General features: G+C 31.0%; 1 protein-coding gene across 2 annotated transcripts; it reads left to right on the forward strand.

Moving 5' to 3' along the window:
* Nucleotides 1-283: 283 nt before the first annotated feature.
* Nucleotides 284-11,480, forward strand: LOC125064082. 2 transcript variants are annotated; one of them, XM_047670868.1, is made up of 9 exons: nucleotides 284-414; nucleotides 7,685-7,776; nucleotides 7,954-8,015; nucleotides 8,187-8,296; nucleotides 8,709-8,788; nucleotides 8,875-8,948; nucleotides 9,291-9,450; nucleotides 9,676-9,770; nucleotides 10,880-11,480. In XM_047670868.1, the coding sequence occupies exons 1-9, from the start codon at nucleotides 400-402 to the stop codon at nucleotides 10,987-10,989; spliced, it is 798 nt and encodes a 265-aa protein (XP_047526824.1). In that variant the 5' UTR covers nucleotides 284-399; the 3' UTR covers nucleotides 10,990-11,480. The 2 variants fall into 2 exon arrangements, with proteins under 2 accessions (XP_047526824.1, XP_047526823.1); XM_047670867.1 differs by having other exon boundaries at nucleotides 287-414; nucleotides 9,676-9,785.
* Nucleotides 11,481-20,488: the final 9,008 nt, after the last annotated feature.

Consider the following 20,488-nt stretch of genomic DNA (forward strand, 5'->3'; position numbering starts at 1 on the left):
ATCAAAGTGGAACAGCATACAGCAGTATATATGTGTATAAACATACATGTATGTATATGTGTATATATGCACATATACAGATTTGCCAAGAGGATTTATGAGATTTTCCTTTCCTTCATATTTGTATAAGAAATAAATTCGTATTTTACATGTATGCCTGTTAAGGGAATAAAATAAAATTGGTAATAAAATATTGATACGTCATTATTGTATATAAAACATATTATTACTAAAACTTTAATAGTCATATTATGGTAAGGAGGCGGTGAAGGAAAAACCAGCGGGGCATGTCTGCAACCCTGCGCACACGCAACTCTTAATATAAAGAGACGGCAGCAAGTACAGGCGCATTTCCCTAGCGTCTCTTGCGCAGGTGTTTTCCTTGAGTGTAGTGACAATATGGCGACTTTTTTTGTAAGTTATTTTTTTTTAATTTTGTTTTTTTTTTTTTACATAAAGATAGTAATTAAAAGGTAGTGTTATTTCCGTTTCGATTAGAATAAGAATTCTATTATTATGCAGAACGTGCCCTAATGTCAAAGTCAAAATCTTGATTCAATATGGAAGAACTCATCACGCTTATATAATTATGGTCAAATATCTACTACCGGTTCGGGAGAGAACGCAGTAGACATGAGAAGAACCGGCGAAAACTCAATACATATAATCATGTTAAAAGATTAATTTTATTTCCAACTTTTTATTATATTTTTAGAGTCAAGTTTTTTTTGTGTTTAAATAATATTACGTTATTTTTTAAATATCTATTATTACTATCAAGATATATTTTATTTAAAATAAAAATAATAATAATAACGTAATAAAAATCTAGGATTAGCAACATAAGTTTATTTGATACTAGTTCCGTCCCCGTGTACCGCCTTGTGACCACTACAAGTGTAATAAAGCATATTTGTTAAGGCATGTTTATTCAAAATATCATCCAAAGCCAAGCATTATTTTCAATTGTACAGTAAGACATAAGTATGTGTGTATATATTATATCTAATAAATCAAACATCAACTACAACTCTCATGTGAAAAATATTATTATATGTTATTTTTATTCTGTTAATATAATCACTCTTTAATGGGCTTTCGGTGGAATATACGGGCTTACATTCCATCCCATCTTTACATATTGTACCACCATACAACATTACAAAGTTTTTCATTAATTACAATTACAACTTATCCGGTTTTATGTTACGCGATAAGGCCTTATACAAACATGTGTAGTATGAAAAGTACTTCTGAATTTCTATTATGTATTTGATATAAAATACTACACCACAAACAGCGATAAGTATTTTTGTGTTCCGGTTTGAAGGATGAGTTAGACATAACATTGCTGCCAAGGTAGATAGCATATTGGCTATGTTAAGGACGAAATGATCCTTTTATTTAAATAAATATCATTTAGTTAAAATTAAAATACATTATTTAATAATGCATACAATGAAAAATTATTAGCAATTGTGATATATAAAAAATGTGGATATGTATTAATATTTGTATGGTATACGCGCTATCGATAGCAAAACTTTTTTAAAGTAAAGGACTAACTATACAATACTTAAAAACAATTTGTATTTACTAAATTTGCTTGTTAAATAAAGTTAACCTAAACGAATCCCTTTATGTTATTTAATGATATTACAATGTATACAGCCACTTCGCTTCTTATTTTTTATGCGTATGATATAATAATTAAGTCCAAATCACCTCTTAATTTTCTCACCAAATATAATGATGATACCTTCAATACAAGAGTGAACTCAGCTATAAATATAAACTCTATATGCATTCCAAAAAAAAACAATGAATAAAAATTTTTGTTACTAAAAGCCTGATATAATACGACACGTTATAAAGAAAATTATATGTTTAAGCAATCCTAACAAAACCGTGACAAAATGATGACTATTTCTTTAACTTTCTTATTCATACTCTACATATAACGTAGAATCTATATATTTATGGAAATGGTATAATGTCCAATATTTAAATGTGGTGGTTTCAAAAGTTGAAGGTAACCTAAAAAAATAATAATAAGATTATAGATATGTATTTCTTTTACTGTTAAACAGAAATAACACTTCTTCCCTAAGTAATGTCAGTGTTTTTACCTAATGTTTATTTATTTAGTGTGAGTAAAGTCTATCTAGTGGCACTGAGCCGACATGTTTATTTTAAATATATTTAAAAAAAAAAACTACTTAAAATTGAATGTCATTTTGTTTATAGAATACTTTCAAAAGTAAAAACTTTGTGTACTTATCTAAATGCTATCAATATATTGAGATTAAAAAAATGAAAATGGGTCTATTTTCGCGTGAGTTCGAATGACACATACCACTTCTACGAGATTTAATGTTTGAAGGTATCAACTGTGTTACAAACTGTCCCACATAACCCTTGCCTCACCCGTAATTATGGAGGTTGTGATGGGAACTCGCCTCGTTGGTCACTTAGTATTTGAAATCCTTACTAAAGACATAAATACCTGTTACATAATACTAGATGTGGACACGGTTTCATTTCTAGCACGCTCATTGCGATGGTATTGTTCGTTGACTTTTTTCGTAAGAAGTTAAACGTGTAAATATGATTAGTTTTTTCCAAAAATAATGGTAAGATAAATAGGAATTATTATTATTATTTTGTGATACACTGCCAATTATAAACCAATCTTCGTGACATATTTACGAAAATTAATGACTTTAGTATTTTTGTTTAAATTATATCTAGACTCTGGCACGACAAGAAGTACACTCCTCATATACCAACCATTGTATCCGATTTAACTAAGATTATTGCGCTTGTTACTACGCTGGTTCACTCACTCTTCAAACCGGAACACAGAAATACAACAACTCAAATATTGCTTGTTTTGCTGATGTGGTAGTTGAATAAAAAAAAAATCTTACCGGTTCTTCTCGGTAGAATCTACATTCCGAACCGGTAGTAGCTTTACTTAAAATAGTTTGTTAAATGACGATTCAAAAGTGCTTGTAAAAGCCTACTTGAATAAAGTAAGTATATTTTGATTTTGAATAACGGATTAGTGACCCAGGCGGCTACGCAGACTAGACGAAGACTTATGATAACAGTGTTGATTGTACGAAACTCGAAATCCACTGCAAGATAATAAAATCTCTGAAAGTGATATGTCATACTGATTATTATTATGATTATAGCATTTAAAGGATAAACATAAATATACGAGAATTCTCCGAAATTATGATTTTAAATTGAGCTGTTCTGGTGTTTGTTTTTAGCATTATGTCAAATAAATATGATCGTAATAATATTATTCACAAGACAAGACATTCGTGGATAATGTCGAAATGTCGAGCTCCACCAAATAAAAATAAAAAACATGGTAAATATCTCGTTTTAAATTCTTATACATAGTAATAAAAAAAATATTAGAGTAAGATATACGTTTCATATTGAAACAAACTAATATACTTTTATAAATATCCGCGGCTGGTAGTCGTTATTATTTGAAACTTAAATTTACATAACACAAGACTCTGAGTCATACCTTAAAAGAAATTACCGGAACGATGTACGATATTTGTCAACTACTTTAGACATATCACAAATACAACTACATTTAAGTTGAATGTACCCATTATATGTGTTTTTGTTCCACAAAATACGGTATCAGGGTTCAAAGAATCGTCAAACGTACGTTATCTTAAATATTTTGCAGGTTTAATCTTACGCGTTAAATCTAAAACGCAATAATGTGATAATTTGGGCTGAATTTTCTAATGTTATTACACCGAAGTCCACAATCGTGAAATGTGAAAAAGTGAGAAATGGAACATTAATTATTATAATCATAACAATTAAAAGATACGCGCATCTAAATAGCGAAGCTATTACTGTAAATCAGGGCATTTCTACAATCATATAACGTTATGATACGTTCCCGATTCTATTCTAATCCAACTTAGATCATTTCTCACAAAAATAAACCTCAGCTTAATTGTAACTGAGGGCCAATTCCATTATATTCCGATCTAACTTCTACCGAATTGTACTGGATTGTTGTTTTAGTAAAATAGAAAAAATAGTTGAACGACGGTAACGTTTCGATTCGATTGCAATAAAGTGCCAATTTTTTAGTAGAATTGACCCCCGTTTTCAACTTTTCATGAGTCAAATACAAACTCAGTTATGAGAGCATTGCTGTATCGAATAGTGTGAGTGCGGAAAAACATTTTGTACTTAAGGGGATGTCCATTTACCGGTCAGTGATACATCACCTATGTCGATGAATTAGTCTTGTCTTATCAAGACACAAATTGTTTATAAAATAAAAGCTTAATTGCTCGTATTGAAAATTATACTTTATCAAAGTGTACATCTACCTTGGTTACTTTTAAATAATTATTTTGTCGTTAAAAACGTACAGTGCAAATCACTCCTTATTCCAAGTAACATTCGCACCCATTTCAATCGTTATACGATATATTATGTCATTCATGTCCACGTTTACGAGCCATTGGCACGCAAGTGGGTGAAGGTTGACACCAGAGTTACATGCTAATATACCAAACGCACTGTCTTCCTTCCGTCGCTTTAAATTGCTGTTGCTAAATGGGATGTATTGTTCAAAAATTGACGCAGGTACGTATATAAATGACAAGTTTGTTACCTCCGTAATTTTATTCCAAAAGACAACAACAAAGAAAAAGTAATTTTCTTGTGCAAACCCTTCTGGGTAGGTGCCACTAACTTATCAGGTATTCTACTGCTAAGCAGCAAAACTTAGTATTGTTGTGTTCCGGTTTGAAGGATGACTAGTTTACCAGAGACAGGCACAGGGGGTATAAAATCTCAGTTCCTCAGTTCCGATTTGTAACGCATTGTCGATGTAGAATGGTTAAAATTTCTAACAATGGCAGTCTATGGTAGTGACCACTTAAAATCAACTGGACTATTTGCCATTCTAAGGTTTATTGAAGTAAAATCAATTTTAAATAATATTATTATTTTTTTACGTATGAAATAAAAGTTGTAATAAATAGTTATATAGAACGTAATGGACCAATCATTAGTCACAAGTACCGCGAAAATTAATATGAATAAAAAATAGGCAATCTTTCAGTTTACTTCATAACAAATAAAATTAGCGAGTAAAACCATGTGCTGAGACCAGTTTTTCAATAAACAAAGAATTTGATGATTAACTTAATACTGTTTTCCTTCCGCAGTTTTGTAATATGACTAAATAATGTTTACAATCTGCTGCTTTAATGAGGCATAACATTTTTTTTTTTCATTCAATTAAGATTTGAATTTGTATCCCGAGAAAATATAATAGAAAATAATAATTACTGAATCCATTCTTGTTTTAATCATCAAAAAATGTTTCAACCAACAACAAATAAATACGAGAAGACAAGTATTAACTGTCATCAGAATTAAAAATATCCTCAAACAAACAAAATTATCATTAATGATTGCAAATTTATTCGTATCATTACGTATTGATTAAAGCAACGAATGCCAATGTTAATTAAATGCTATTTAAATCATCTGTCATCGATTCTGATCTAACAAAGGGGTTGGAAAATAACGCTGACATACGCAAAATATATTTCCCACATTACATTAACATACTCGGATCGAGTATGCCAAGCCGCAAGCACTTAGTTAAGATAGTATTTTTATGATTATCTTAACTTGACCCTTATTTTAACTTTACACAAAATTAAACAAATATTAATCCCATTTATCGCCAAATTTTTGTTTTTTTTTTATGTGATTCATCCACACTTTATCATCATGAGTCATCATCATCATCAGAGCAAAAGCCTCCCCCAAAGAGCTCCACAAAAGCCATCTTGTGCTACTCGCATCCTGTTGCTTCCCGTGACCCTTCTCCGAATCCGTGATTCCATTTTCCGATTCGTGGTCGCGACTTTTATCCAAAATATATCCAAAAAAGATCTCTTGATTTCCTACCAGCTCCGTAACCTTCTAAATCTGATTAGCATTGTCAATGTCTAATAAGCATTTTATCACCTTTAGCTAAGCCTACCAAGTACGCACGTAAATTAATGTATGAGCTAGCTTCGGATCTTACGCCATTTTTACTTTAGGATTGTGTCATAATGATCATGGTAATTCCACGAAGAGATTAAAATGACACTTTTATATTATCAATTCTGAAAAACAAGATAAAAACTACAGTATATGCTTATAGTTGTCGTTTGATTAATTAGAGAAATTGTTAATTATCTCCAATATAAGAAGGAGCAAATCTTGGCAAAACAATTTACGCAATAAATTTATTTTTAATTTTTACAAATAACAATTATTTTGATGGATTAATTTAACTTTCACAGCGTATCTTAATTACTAGTGTCATATTAAAAAAATGTAACATTTATATAAGAAGTCCTCCGTTAAGCTATTAGAGATAGAGACTGTTAATATATTGTTTAATAAATACATGTTTAATAATAAAAGAAAAATGAAATTAAAAAAAAAAATATTATATATTAAAAATACTTATATGCAATAGTAATATATACGCAAATTCACACAGGATCCTTAAAAAACGTATACTTTATTCGTTCGCCTTCGCTCTGATAATCCAATGAAACGAATACCTTAAATTAAACGTGCGCGTGATATTTATTACTTTAAAAAAACACTTGTATTACAAATATTTAAGGTTGAACGTGATAAATATTATAAGTATACAGGTCAGTAGATCTTTTAATTTTAAAAATATATAAAACATTCTTAAAGCAAGATTTTTACTTAAATTTAATTAGAATAATACAAATCTTTTTAATGATTTACTTTCTTGGCCTTTGCGCAAGGCCGTCTGAGTATGTTACCATTCATCAAATATTCAACCACTGAACAGCAATACTTAATATAGTTGTGTTCCGGTTTTAAGAGTGAAATAGCCAGTGTAACTAAAGGCAGAGGACATAATATCTTAGTTGAAAAGATTAGCGACGCATTGGCGAGGCGATTATGGGAACACATAATATTTCTTAAAGCGCCCATGTCCTAGGTCATAATACTAGTAAATTAGATAAATTGCTGATCGATTTAGTGATTTTGCTGATAGTGGTCATTCCAGATTTTTGAGATCAGTATTAAATAGTGTAACTCCCTAGTATCAGTATAGAGTCGAGAGTATATCTCTAGTATCTAATTTTCAATGTCTTGATATAATTACAAGATTATATTCATTATAAAAAAGCGTGGACTCAGTATTTGTTGATTTCCATATATATTAATTTTATTGTACTTTATTGAATAATAGTGGATAAGAGTAACTACCGAGTTTTTGCCGGATCTTCTCTGTAGAGCCGACTTTCCGAACCGGTGGTAGCTTGACGTTTAATTCAAGCTGCTTTCATAGCTGCCTACTTGAATAAAGAATAATTGATTTCTATAAAACCGATAATGAAATAAACAGATAATCGTAAATGTAATAACGAAGTCACAGGTCAGGTTGCAACTGAAGATCAAAAGACCAAGTAGGTTTTTTTAGCCCAACCGAAATTGGTAAATTCGTAAATTCCAGATATCGATGCAATTATTTTTTGTGTAACGTTTTTAGTTATATAAATTACTGTACCAATATATGAATCCATTAATTACATGAAATCATTATTTGTATTTTTTTTATTTTTTTCAGTTTTTTATCGTTTCGCTGTACGCGGCTAGCGCGGCACCGCAGTCATCGTCGAGACTCTATCCACAAGCCTCGCAGTACCAGCAAATAAATCCGTGAGTTGATTGATTTCTATTATGCGTGCATCAAATATTGCAACAGAATATTAAGCCATGTGTTGGTTGATTTGATATAAAGCACTTTTATCCTAACAATAGAATCCAAATACTAAATATTTTTTCAATATACCTAAATGGAAAAAATATCAAGGTTCTGATAATATTTTGTTTCAGACTGGACTATTATTTAGACAATCCCGAAGTGAGAAATTTTTACGAACAAGAACAAAAGCAAGGTGAGTTATATGTAACATCAATAATTTAATGATTTACAATATATATAAGTAATAACTGTCTAATTGAGTACATCGAGATAATCTCTCAAGCCCACAAAGACAAGCAATTAGTATTATAATAGAAAGCCACAAAATATTCTTAAACTCAGAACGATTTCATTGTTGTTTTAGTTAACACGAACTCCCATAATGGTGCACCAGCACGCCTGGAGACGCTAGAACCTGATAGTGAAGTTGAGCTCATACCTGGAGCTCAACAACCCCAGCAGCCACCACAGCAGGTAATTAACGTAACATACATGTATATTTTTGAAAACGCCTGCAAAAATTAAATTAGCAATATAATATTTAAGCAAAAATAGCACCTGCGAAAATAAATTAGCAATAAAACACATGCGTAATTAAATTTTCAATATATTGACTATTATTTTGTATCTTACGAATCCTGGATGGAAAGTTAGTTAGAAATAATCTACTAGCTGTAGATTATTTCTAAGGACAAAGATTTTTATTTTGACTTAGGAACCTTCTCGGTTGTACGCAGAGCAACTCACCAAAGTTTCATCACAATCGAATAAGTGGTTTAGGAATACAAAGACGATAAACATACACACATACATCTAATTAATAGAGCCAGTTATAAAAATAGTATTTGATGAATATGTATAAATTTATATATTTTTATTTTTCTAGACGCCAGTTGCACCTAATTTACCAGGTTTGATTCCCGGACAAAGAGTATTTATTGTTCACATGCCGGTTCCCGGATATAGGTTTGTAAATAAGTTACTTATTATCAAATGTATTTTAAGGAATACATTTCGCAGAACTAATTTTACTAAATAATTTTATTTCACAGACCTGGTACTGTTGGTGGTTACCAGCCCGTGTATGTTGTAGCAGCAGCGCCTCAAGCAAACACAGGATATCCTGGTAATTTAAATTGATTTTTAAATCAAAATTATAAGTCAAAATATACCACGTCAAAGAAAAATTGCTAAGCGTGAAATACTGTAGACGATTTTAACGAAGTTGCGAAAAAAATTTACTCTTTTAGCGAGTCTTTTAGTTGCAAGCTTAAATTTTAAATAAAATTAAAATAAAATCCTTGCCATTTAAGTCTATGACATAATCATCTAAATAGCAAGTCATTAACATCCTACAGTCGTTGAAATAGAGCGTTCAAATTTTTAAACTTAGAGAAAAGCATTACAAAATTAAGATTTAATATTTTAAACGCTTCAAATAATATACCTTATCACCTTTATTTATCAGGTTACCAGAACCCAGTCCTTCTCGATCCATCTGGCCGAGGTTCTCCAATACATGGCTATCAACCAGGCGTCCCGGGTGTACAAGCAAATCCAAATTTGGCAGTTCCTTTTGGCAACCAACCCTTTAACTTTGGATATCAAGCACCAATCATAGCTTACCAGTAAGTTTCGTCAGAACAGACAAAAGCCGAGTAACCCCGGATAGAAGACGTGAATCCTAACCAAAGATAGAAAGTGTAAATTCTTGAGAGTACTTTATATTTAATCAGTGAAGGAAAATACTACACATATATCGTTCAACTTGCTCCCATATTGGGCAAAGCCATCTATGGCACGTTTACAAAAAAATATCTTAATTTCAAATTCATATTTTACAAAAATTGCAGGCCAGTAACAAACCATCAAACAGGTGAAGTGCCTGGGGCTCTACGACTCTCACAACTCGTCTCTTTGCAAGGACAAGTTCAACAAACCAATGAAGGCCGCCAGAACAATAGTTTGTATAATTTCTATAAATAATAATAATCTATCTCACAGCATGGTATGTTAAGAAATTAATTCCTGTGGAATATATCTATTACAAACTTTTGGATATGTGATACTTTTTAGTTGTGATTCTAAACGATTTTCAAAAATAAAAAAAAAATTAAGTATCTGACTACTAACATTAAATAAATAAATGGTACAATATACATATACTTATATTAAGTATATGTATATTGTAAATTTAAAAAAATCAAACATGCTGCTTAACTTTATAATATAAGTGTATTTGTATTTAAATATACTTATTACACACGTTAACCAGTTCAGTTGTATATAAAAGTCTAATGATATTTATATTTCATATTTACTTGGTGGTAGGGCTTTGTGCAAGCCCGCCTGGGTAGGTACCACCCACTCCTCAGATATTCTACCGCCAAATAATAGTACTCTGTATTGTTGTGTTCCGGCTAGAAGGGTGAGTGAGCCACTGTAATCACAGGCACAAGGGACATAACATCTTAGTTCCCGAGGTTGGTGGCGCATAGGTGATGTAAGGAATGGTTAATATTTCTTACAGCGCCTTTGTCTATGGGCGGTGGTGACCACTTACCATCAGGTGGCCCATATGCTCGTCCGCCATTTAATGCCATAAAAAAAAAGTATTTTATATTTACTTACACCTTCTACCATAATTCTCTCTAAGTCAAATATTACATTCAATATTCTGTATTTTTTCTATCGCTTAAATTTACGTGCGTTAATTACATAATACAAATTACGACATGTAGCTTTTAAATAGTTTTAACCAATAAGCTATAATAATAATGTATAAGTATTATTAAAAATACTTCCGCGTCCGTTGTCTCTCTTATTAGCCGTGTTAATAAGAGAGACAAACCTGAGAAAAAAAAAATCTTTTCCGGCTATGAAAGTTGATATTCTCGGATTTTCTCTACTATAATATTTGTGTATTATACATATAAACCTTCCTCTTGTATCTGTTTCATTTTTCATTTTTGAAACCAGCATTTATACTATGCAGAGATTAACACTATAATTTCAACGGAAGTAAGTAAGTTTTATTAATTGTTGTTTTTGTTTCAGAAAATTCATCGAAGGCTGAGCCCAAAAGTGCCAGTCAGGTGACAATGGAATCCCAAGAACATCTTCAAAATACAAAGCCATCATCAGCCCAAATTAAAAACAAGGCATAGATTGTTATCACTTCATTTTATCCAAAGATTATTAATTTTATTTTATTCATCTTTCATCAAAACAACTCTTCTATTATCAAAAAATGTTTTGATTATAATATAAATGTGCAAATTACAAAAAAACATAAAAATTAAAAATAATTTATTTAATTTATATACTATTAAGAAAAAAATCCGAGTAAATAGCATTTTGAATTGTCTGACGATAAAAGAGCAACTGCAACATACATATTTATACCTACAAAAATTACTACTGTATAAACATGGTACTGGAAGCTCGTGTCCCACGTTGATCACAATTTTGTTTTTATGTACAAAAAACGAAAATTTTAATTATTTTATTTATTATTAAAACAAATCTGTATAAATGATTACTATTTGTAACTATCTTAAATAAACTTTATGTTCTTCTAAACTAAATTCGTCACAATATGAGAAATAAGTTTTTCGTACCTGATTGTATTTTTAATAAATTTGTAAATTTACATTTTTTTTTTGTTTTATTTATCAAAATATATATTGCATATTTAATTTTCTTCAAATGAAGAAAATTAAATATGCGTATGTATGCAAGTCCTTAAAGTATTTTCATCACAAACTGAATTCCGCGCGGGCGAAACCCTTCAGCTAGTATTAAATATGTATAGTATATAATGAATATAAAGGTGATTAACAATCGAACGAAACTTTCTTTTTCAGAGCACTAATTCTAATAATGATATTTATTAAAATAAATGTTATTGATTGTAAGCTAAATGAGTTCACTTATTATGTCCCTTTTTAGTCTGTATAGCTTCCAGGTTTCGTATGAAAAATGTAGTGGCATATAATTATAGAGCGATAGTATCCGACGGGTACTGCTTTCTAGACTTGCCGCGATCTAGGTCGTAACGGAAACACAAGGCTTCGTATTTTACCTAAACTGGGCAATAAACAACCAAGAGACATCAACGCTCGCTATGATAATTTTGTGCTTACGGAATTATGTTGTACTCGCCTCCAATCGCGACTTCGTACGAGTAAAATATGGATTTTATTCTTTTGTTTTTTTTTTTAAATATTGGATAACATCACATACATTACTCTGATCCCAATGTAAGTAGCTAAAGCACTTGTGTTATGGAAAATCAGAAGTAACGACGGTACCACAAACACCCTGACCCAAGACAATATAGAAAACTATTGAACTTTTTCTACATCGACTCGGCCCGGAATTGAACCCGGAACCTCGGAGTGGCGTACCCATGAAAACAGGTGTACACACTACTCGACCACGGAGGTCGTCAAAATTCATTCTGTGTCTGATGTCATATTTTCGCCCATACTGTGCTAATGCAGGACAACAAAATTTTTACACAACAAAAATGTACGAGTACAACTAGCTTATTTGAATATTTATAAAACTACCGGTTCAAATTCCAATGTGTAAAAGTTAATACATATTTATCTACAAAACCGTTTAAAGTTAATGTTTTTTATTTGATACTAATTAATACCTTATGACTCACTTTATATTTAATTGGAATGGTTAGTGTAAGTTATCTATAAAATATAAGCATACATGTATTCTCGTTTACTTTTCAAAAAAATTTTGAAGACCCGCAAATCCCTTCTCATTTTTTTTTGTATCTGTAATAGTTTCGGCAGAGATCGCTTCAAAACATCCTAGACCGAAAATTGTATTTTAAAATAAAATAGCTTTCATATCAATGAGATAAATCGTTTTTGCAGAAAACAGAATAAATAAACAGACAATAATTACAACTTTACAATATACGTATGTAATTCATGATGTAGCAATGTCGAATCACAAATGAAGTACCTAAAAAAATACATCTTAGTCAAAGTACCTACCGCTACAAAGAAGCGTACTTTTCATATTTAATTGATATAAAAATATTAACTGTCAATATAGTATTAAGCTGGAGAGATTTTATGGATGGGCGTGTAATCCCAGGAACATGCAATCCGATTTGTCATTTACCGTTAAACATCCTGTTTATTTAATATGTAACTTGATGCATCGTCTAGCAATAACCATAAACGTCAACTATTCCAACAAACTATACGTGTATTAATAATTATTAAATAAATTTAGATGCATTGGTACGAAGTATGCTTTGCTAAATTAAAAATATGTGATACACCACATTCTAGTAGCTAGACGCAGGGCAGATCCTGTGGTTCAAGTTCCAGGTCAAGCTGATAAAAAGTTATATATATATATTAAGTATCCCAGAGGCTGGAAGTTGTATACATTCCCGTGCCTTGGAAAGCACGTGAATCTACGTGGTCCTGCGGGTATGGTCAGGTTTTAAGTACCCTATGTGTTTTCTTCTGTAAATTATAAATCAAATACTGGCTCGATCAAGAAATGTCTTGGACAAGGAATTTTTAAAAGCAGACAAGTGTTATGAAATTGCCTATGATACATTCCCACGCCGTAGAGTGCACGTAAAGTCGTTCATCCTACGTCTAATTTACATGCTGTTATTTAACTCTGTTCGTGTCGGATCGCCGTTCCATCAATCTAGGAGAATAGAATTGTGTGGGAATAAAGTCTGCAATCTCATATTATTACAACTCCTGAGCAAATGTATAATATTCTTGAGATTGACATTTTGGCCGAGAATTAGTCAGAAGGAATCTATATTATTGGAATATCAGCGAAGAATGCTTATTAATTATATGGTAAGAAAAAAAATTGGCAAGTTATTTTGTTTTTTTTATTTATAATAAAACAAGTCGAAGCCATAATCCCAGGCGGGATATCCTATTGGAAACATTATTTAGTAATCGAATTTTCTTGATGATGTTGAGCTTTATCGCTGAAATCCTCATTTTACTCGGTTACAGCACACTGTCTGTCTAATCCTGTGTAACAAATATATGACTACTAATCAACTATGAGTGAACTGACAATAGCACTTAACAATAATGGAGTAACTTGGTTACACAAAAACAATACATTACAACATTTTAATAATTAGAACATTTAAAAAGAGAGTTTTAAAATTTTGATAAAATATATTCAAAATTACGAATTTAAACTTTTATTTCAAATTCATCGCCTAAGAGATTGACCTTTTCGGTAATGAATTTTGAAAATGATTTAACTGCTGTCTTTTACTTATAAAAACATAATCCATTGTCATTTCGAAATTGACGGACTTATATAAACAATTTTAATCCCAATTTTTGAGAGGTGAATTCGCAAAAACTCTATACAGACGTTCCTTTATTCATAAAATAGCTTAAACACTAATTTCCAATATTTAATTAATTTTTAAAACTTATAATGAAAGTTTGTATAGTAGATGCAAGATTTGTATGGAACGATTAGGTAAAGAATTTTAAAAATGAATACATCTGTCTTAAATAGAAGCTTATATTTAAAAAAAAAACATAGTTGAATTTCTTCCACACTTTAAAATTGTACTAGACTGTACTGTATTGTCACCTGCATTATGTGTGTAAAAATACAGTGCAATCGGTTGAACGGAACTGGGTCAGCATTCACCTGTGAGATTTGACTACAAATGTACTATTAAGGCGAGCAAATCTTAACCCAACTGGGATATTTACCTAACTGACAGTAAAAACATATTTAAAAATCTATATCAAGATTATAAAGCGGTAAAATATGTTTGTATGCTATTATAGGTCTTCATCTCCGGAACTAATAATCCAATTCTGAAAAAAATATTAAATTTACTTCTGTTATAAATTATATAATTTTACCTTCACCAAACATCATTTTACCTAACCTACCAAGACCATATTGATTTTAATAAAAATAATTTATTCATGTTACAATTATTTTAATTTTATTAATATTAGTTAGTAAGCATTAAAAGACTTTGAATGAAACCTTATAAAACATGTTTCATTCATTTTCCACTTTATTAAAGATGACATTGGAACTGCTTAGAAAATACTTTAATTTCGTATATTTTACATATTTTAAGATAAGAAATTTAAAATTTAAATATAAACATATCTTTTTTTCATAACGTGCTTTTTTGTGATATCAAATAATACTCTTGATATATATATTTTTAAATTTTCTTATTCGCTGCTCAAAGTTACCAAAAATTAGAATTAATTTATATATGCGTGTTGAATCACCGAATTGAATGAATAATAAACAGCTATCTCATCCCAAAAGAGCTTAAAAGGGTTTCTTTGTTTCATAAGATGCACGAAACTCACAGAGAAAAAAAAACCTGGAAAAAATTGCTGCGACAAAATTTATACGACTTTTACTGTTAAAATCGCATTACCTATTACATAAACGGGCAGTAACGGGTTTCCTTGCTATGTGACCTTAGACGATAATGTAAAGGACTCATATCTCTAGTCAATGTATAAACAAAATATAATATAAGCCTTATGCTTTATATATTAAAGCTTATTTTATATTTTTACACTGTTTTGATAATAAATATAGTGTTCTACATTATGCATTTGTATGTCAACAAATAACGTACTGTTTATATTTCACTTAGCAATAAAAACAACTTAATTTATTAATAACGGAATATAGTTACAATTAAGTAGGTACTTAAACATTATTTAAAATTGAAAACTGAGTATGATCGAGATGCTAAGCCGAGATGGTCCAGTGGATAGAACGCGTGCATCTTAACCGATGAATCCGGGTTCAAACCCAGGCAAGCGCTACTGAATTTTCATATGCTTAATTTGTGTTTATAATCCATGTCGTGGATGGCGGTGACCGAAAAAATGTGGACGTGAAGAAACCTGTATGGGTCTAATTTCAACGAAATTCTCCCACATGGCCGCATTGGACCATCGTGGTGTAATATGCTCCAAACCTTCTCCTCAAAGGGAGAGAGATGAGGCCTTAGCCCAGCAGTGGGAATTTTACAGGCTGTTTATGTTGAGTATGATCTAATTTCGAAAACTGTACGACCACTAACATGAAATGACAACGATAGCAGCTTGCGAGTCGCAGGCTTAACTTAGTATAAAAAATTGTTTGATATTCTTAAAGATTATATTCATTTCAAACATATATGCAATTTAATATAAACTGCATTATATACAATAAAGATTCAATATATTTAAAAACTTAATTTTACCCAAATAACTATGTATATGCATAATGCAGATAAAAGTGTCATGTTAATTATTGAAAAATAAAACGAAATCCACGAAAACTATATATGAGTGACAGACTTCTTAATCATGGTTTTTAAGATACATATTTTTTCAACTTTAAATTCAATTCAACATTATTCGAAGTTCAAATAGTAAATATTTACAAAACAAAAATAAAGGTAAAAGCAGACACTAGTAATTATTTTTAATTAATTGTTGCCATCAAAATTTAATCAACAATTAAAAAATCCAAGCTCTTAACTACTCATATACAATCACCGAGTTTTGCAGAAATTTCTTCCGATTCAGACAACTTTCTTCGCAATTTAGTAACAATTTGTAAAATTATTGGCAATAAGGAAATATTTACGATACGAGCCATTCGCCTCCAATTAGCCGTAAACAATGCGCGAAATCCCAGTAACCGCATTTCGTTTAATGGCAACATGCATCTGACCTTGATACTGCATCATTAGGCTAACAGCAATCATCTGACTGATTGATAGCTGTAAATATGATTATAACTTTAAAAAAAACTTCACAGCGCGAATTTACGAAGTTGAACCTTAATCCAACGTTTTAAGGTAACGGCATTACAAACATTAAATCTCAATGATAACAACATACATCGTTTTATTACCTACATAATAAAGGTTTTCAAGAAATAACCAAAAGAGAACCGTTCGTGACATTTTAAAAGATCGCACAAGTATAAAATCATTAAATAGACGAGACTATAAGGGACTACAGTAGATTGGGATGCGATAATGATGACTCACTCGAATTAAGGCGGCAGCTTTCCAAACGAAAGGTGCTGAGAGATCGCTGCAATTACTGCGTCCGTAGCGCGACGGGGCAGTTATGATCTTTTTGCTAAAGACCCGTTATCTTAGTTTAGATGCGCGGCAAAAACGCAGCGAGCGCAGTGAGGAGACTTATACCGTGGTGACCGGACGCTGATGTGATGAGGAACATGTCTTCCCGAACTCTAATCGTTATTGCGCTCACCGCCTGCTTGTATCAGGCGACAGCGAGACCGGTGCGAAGGACACTCAATTTCAACATGTTCGTGCTCAAACCGCAGGAAGGAACGTCTGACCGTACCATTCTGACCACCGATGGAATTTCCAGATTTGGTCCGATTTTGGAATATTTGGTTCAACGGATGCAAGGAATGTTGTCTGTACGACTGCCAGAAGCGAACGGTGATCAAAATATGGATGGTAAAGTACCAATAGTTGATACAATGGAGAATGAAGTTGATGGTCTTCAAGAGTCGAAGATGCCAGGGGTAATTGTTCGACCGTCTCGCACGAAACCTGGAACATATGAAGTGGAAATCGACGTGGTTGTCGACGATGGACAACCGAACAAAATTGAATGAACTCTTGTATTTTTAGGAAAATTGGTGATATAATTTTGCATTTAGGATAAGTGTACCTTTTTTTAGCTTTTATTTATTCTTGCCATATTCTCCGATATAATAAATTATTTTTGTGATGTGCTACACATTTTATTTATTATAATTTTTCCTAGATAGTTTTTTTTTTTTAATTTTATTATCTGTTAACAGACATAGATCATAGCGACATAATATGTATACAGAAGATTTTTTCTACATTTATACAGTCCTATTCTAAAGCTATCTAAACATTTACATATTTAATTCCTGTCCTCTAAGAAGCTTTAAAATCTTTAACTTGCCATACATAAATAATATAACTTAATGTCGTACTAAAAGTTATTTGAAATAAACATTTATATATAAATAAAGAGTAAATTTTGAAAACAATTTCAATTAAAAAGATAAGAATAATAATACATCAATAACAATAAATATATGATAAAAATTTACAAAAAGAGTAACAAAAACGATTCCAACTCCTATTAACCACAGACCTATGTATTTTTTCAGGTATCAGTGACAACCAGGAAATTATAGTTTTTCCTTTTATAAAACTGTACATTTACTGCAATATCGTGTATAACGGGAACCCAACTAGTTCCCACCCAGGACTAGGCTCTTAATCATACATTACACGGCCGGTATCAGACTGGAATTTAAAACTATGTAGCGAACTCCAATTCGTTCAATTCTTAAGTCGTTTACTTGAATAATATTCATTTTTTTTTACACGCGAATTCATTGTTCGTTGATTTGTTAATGTAGACATATGTGAGTCATGAATTTATTGATACATATCTGTAAACCTTTTACTTTAGTTACTGCACTTGTGAGAAGTTCCCGACTCATTTTCAAAACATATCGATTATTCTTAGTAATAGTGACTTTTGTTACAATACAAATACTTATTAAAGCTTCAAACAATGTCTAAAACACGAACTCCATTAATCGGTATGTCTTAATTTAATAAATTATTTATAAAAGGCTGGAAAAATTTAAAATGCACACACACAAAAAACGGCTGATGATATTTTTTATAAATGATTTAAAAACAGGAAGCAACACTGCTTGCATTTGTTTAATTTATGTTTATAATTCATGAAGGCAAACATTTTGAGGAAACTTTTGTGTGTCGGATAAAAATCTGCCAAATGGAATCTGCGTGGTGTACTCCAAAAATCAACCTCAATAGGACTACCCTTAGCCCAGCAGTGGAACATTAACAGATGGTTACTAGCTTTACAACCTATATTTTATTATCATATTTATTCTCCACACTTGCAGTAGAAAACATAATAATTATATAACTACTATATAAACGAAATAAAAAATTATATTTTAAGAGATTAATTATTAGCGTCATCATCAAACAATTATGATTCTCGTAATTTGTGGTATATTCCACTACCAGAAGTTACATACATCAAGCATTTTCACTTTATTATAAGGGTGAAAAGTTTGGGTTGTTGAACGCGCGAATAACAGGAATATCTATTTAATAGATATCTTATTGAGTTAGAAATCCTTGTTTACTTTATTGGAGTTATATTGAACGGATATTACACAAAATATTTGGACACAGAAAATTTCACGAGTGAACGTACGTTATTTTTAATCAACATACTTCTACAATAAAAGCATACTAATATACTTTCGTTTGACTATTCGCTGTAATTCATGATTGCAATTTCCATTGATACCGAAGAAAGCGAAATTATTAAAAACTAACGACTGCAAAAAATAAACCCGAGTATACAAAAAAAGTTGCGTTATCTACAGCTCGGCGCAACAAAGACAGTCGTTTACAAAAACAATAAAAAAATCGACTACTTTTCAATATGCCCTCTCCCATGCTTTACAGTGTAGTCAAAGTTGTTTCCTATACTAATATTTTAAATGCGAAAGTAACTCTGTCTGTTACGCTACGGCTCAGGGTTCCCCACGGAAGAACATAGACTACTTTTTCATAACTAATACCTAGGACACAACCTACTCTCCTCTCCGAAGCGCTATCACTCAGATTATAACCTCAATAAATAATTAAATATTAAAGTGAATACAGAACTTTTAACAGTATATATAAAAACAAAAAGAGTTGTATCTTTGGTCTGCCGAGAATTTGTATTCTCTTTTGATATTGTAATCGCTTCCTTCTTTATAATGTTCCGCGAGCACTATCACCCTACTGTTTTATTATCTGTACTGCTCATCAAAAATGCTGAATGTTTATCATACAGTCCAAAAATGTTCCTTCTTTCTGCATTTCAGAATCTTTATTGGCAACACAGCGCAATTAAGATGTCAGATATAATGCTTCAAGTTTTTCTTGGCAGAATCATCGCTTTAACCATATCATTATAGATAATCACTCCATCCTAACTAATATTACAAATTTAGGTAATATTGTTAGTTCCTCTTTATGTCTTAACTACTCAACAGATCGTCATGAAATTTTGTATCCACGTCAGAATTACATTAAACAACGTAGGGTATATATCACCTATCAAAAACACAAACCCGCAATATTCAAATTTATATAATTGTTTGAGTATATACACCGACAACAATGCTATATTAAATCCATATCTATAAATCCGGCTGATAGTAAATTTAAGGCAGTTACTTTTTTAATATCTTCAAATAATAATAACTGGCTATTTTTTAACATTATTAAAATGTTTTAGCATAAGTTTCATACATCATTTTTATTTAAAGAACTTACCGCAATGTCTACATTTAATTAGAAATATTGATGAATTCATAATTTTCCGTTGGTATTATTAAACGACAAGGTGACATACTTTAAATTTCTAACATTTTTACAAAAGTAATATCCAAGTCGAAAAACATGCTCTTGGACTAAAAAGTCTCATCCACAGTTACGGATTCACACTGCGGTAAAAAATTATTTGTAACGAATTTTTTCTATACTACTGATATTTTCACACAATATACCTATTTCTTCATCAT

Source organism: Vanessa atalanta, chromosome 5 (genome assembly GCF_905147765.1).
Source record: "Vanessa atalanta chromosome 5, ilVanAtal1.2, whole genome shotgun sequence".
NCBI lineage: Eukaryota > Metazoa > Arthropoda > Insecta > Lepidoptera > Nymphalidae > Vanessa > Vanessa atalanta.

Coding starts and splice junctions, on each gene's coding strand:
- LOC125064082 (XM_047670867.1), top strand. Junction 7,777..7,953: donor CAGTACCAGCAAATAAATCC/GTGAGTTGATTG, acceptor ATTTTGTTTCAG/ACTGGACTATTATTTAGACA. Junction 9,786..10,879: donor TGAAGGCCGCCAGAACAATA/GTTTGTATAATT, acceptor TTTTTGTTTCAG/AAAATTCATCGAAGGCTGAG.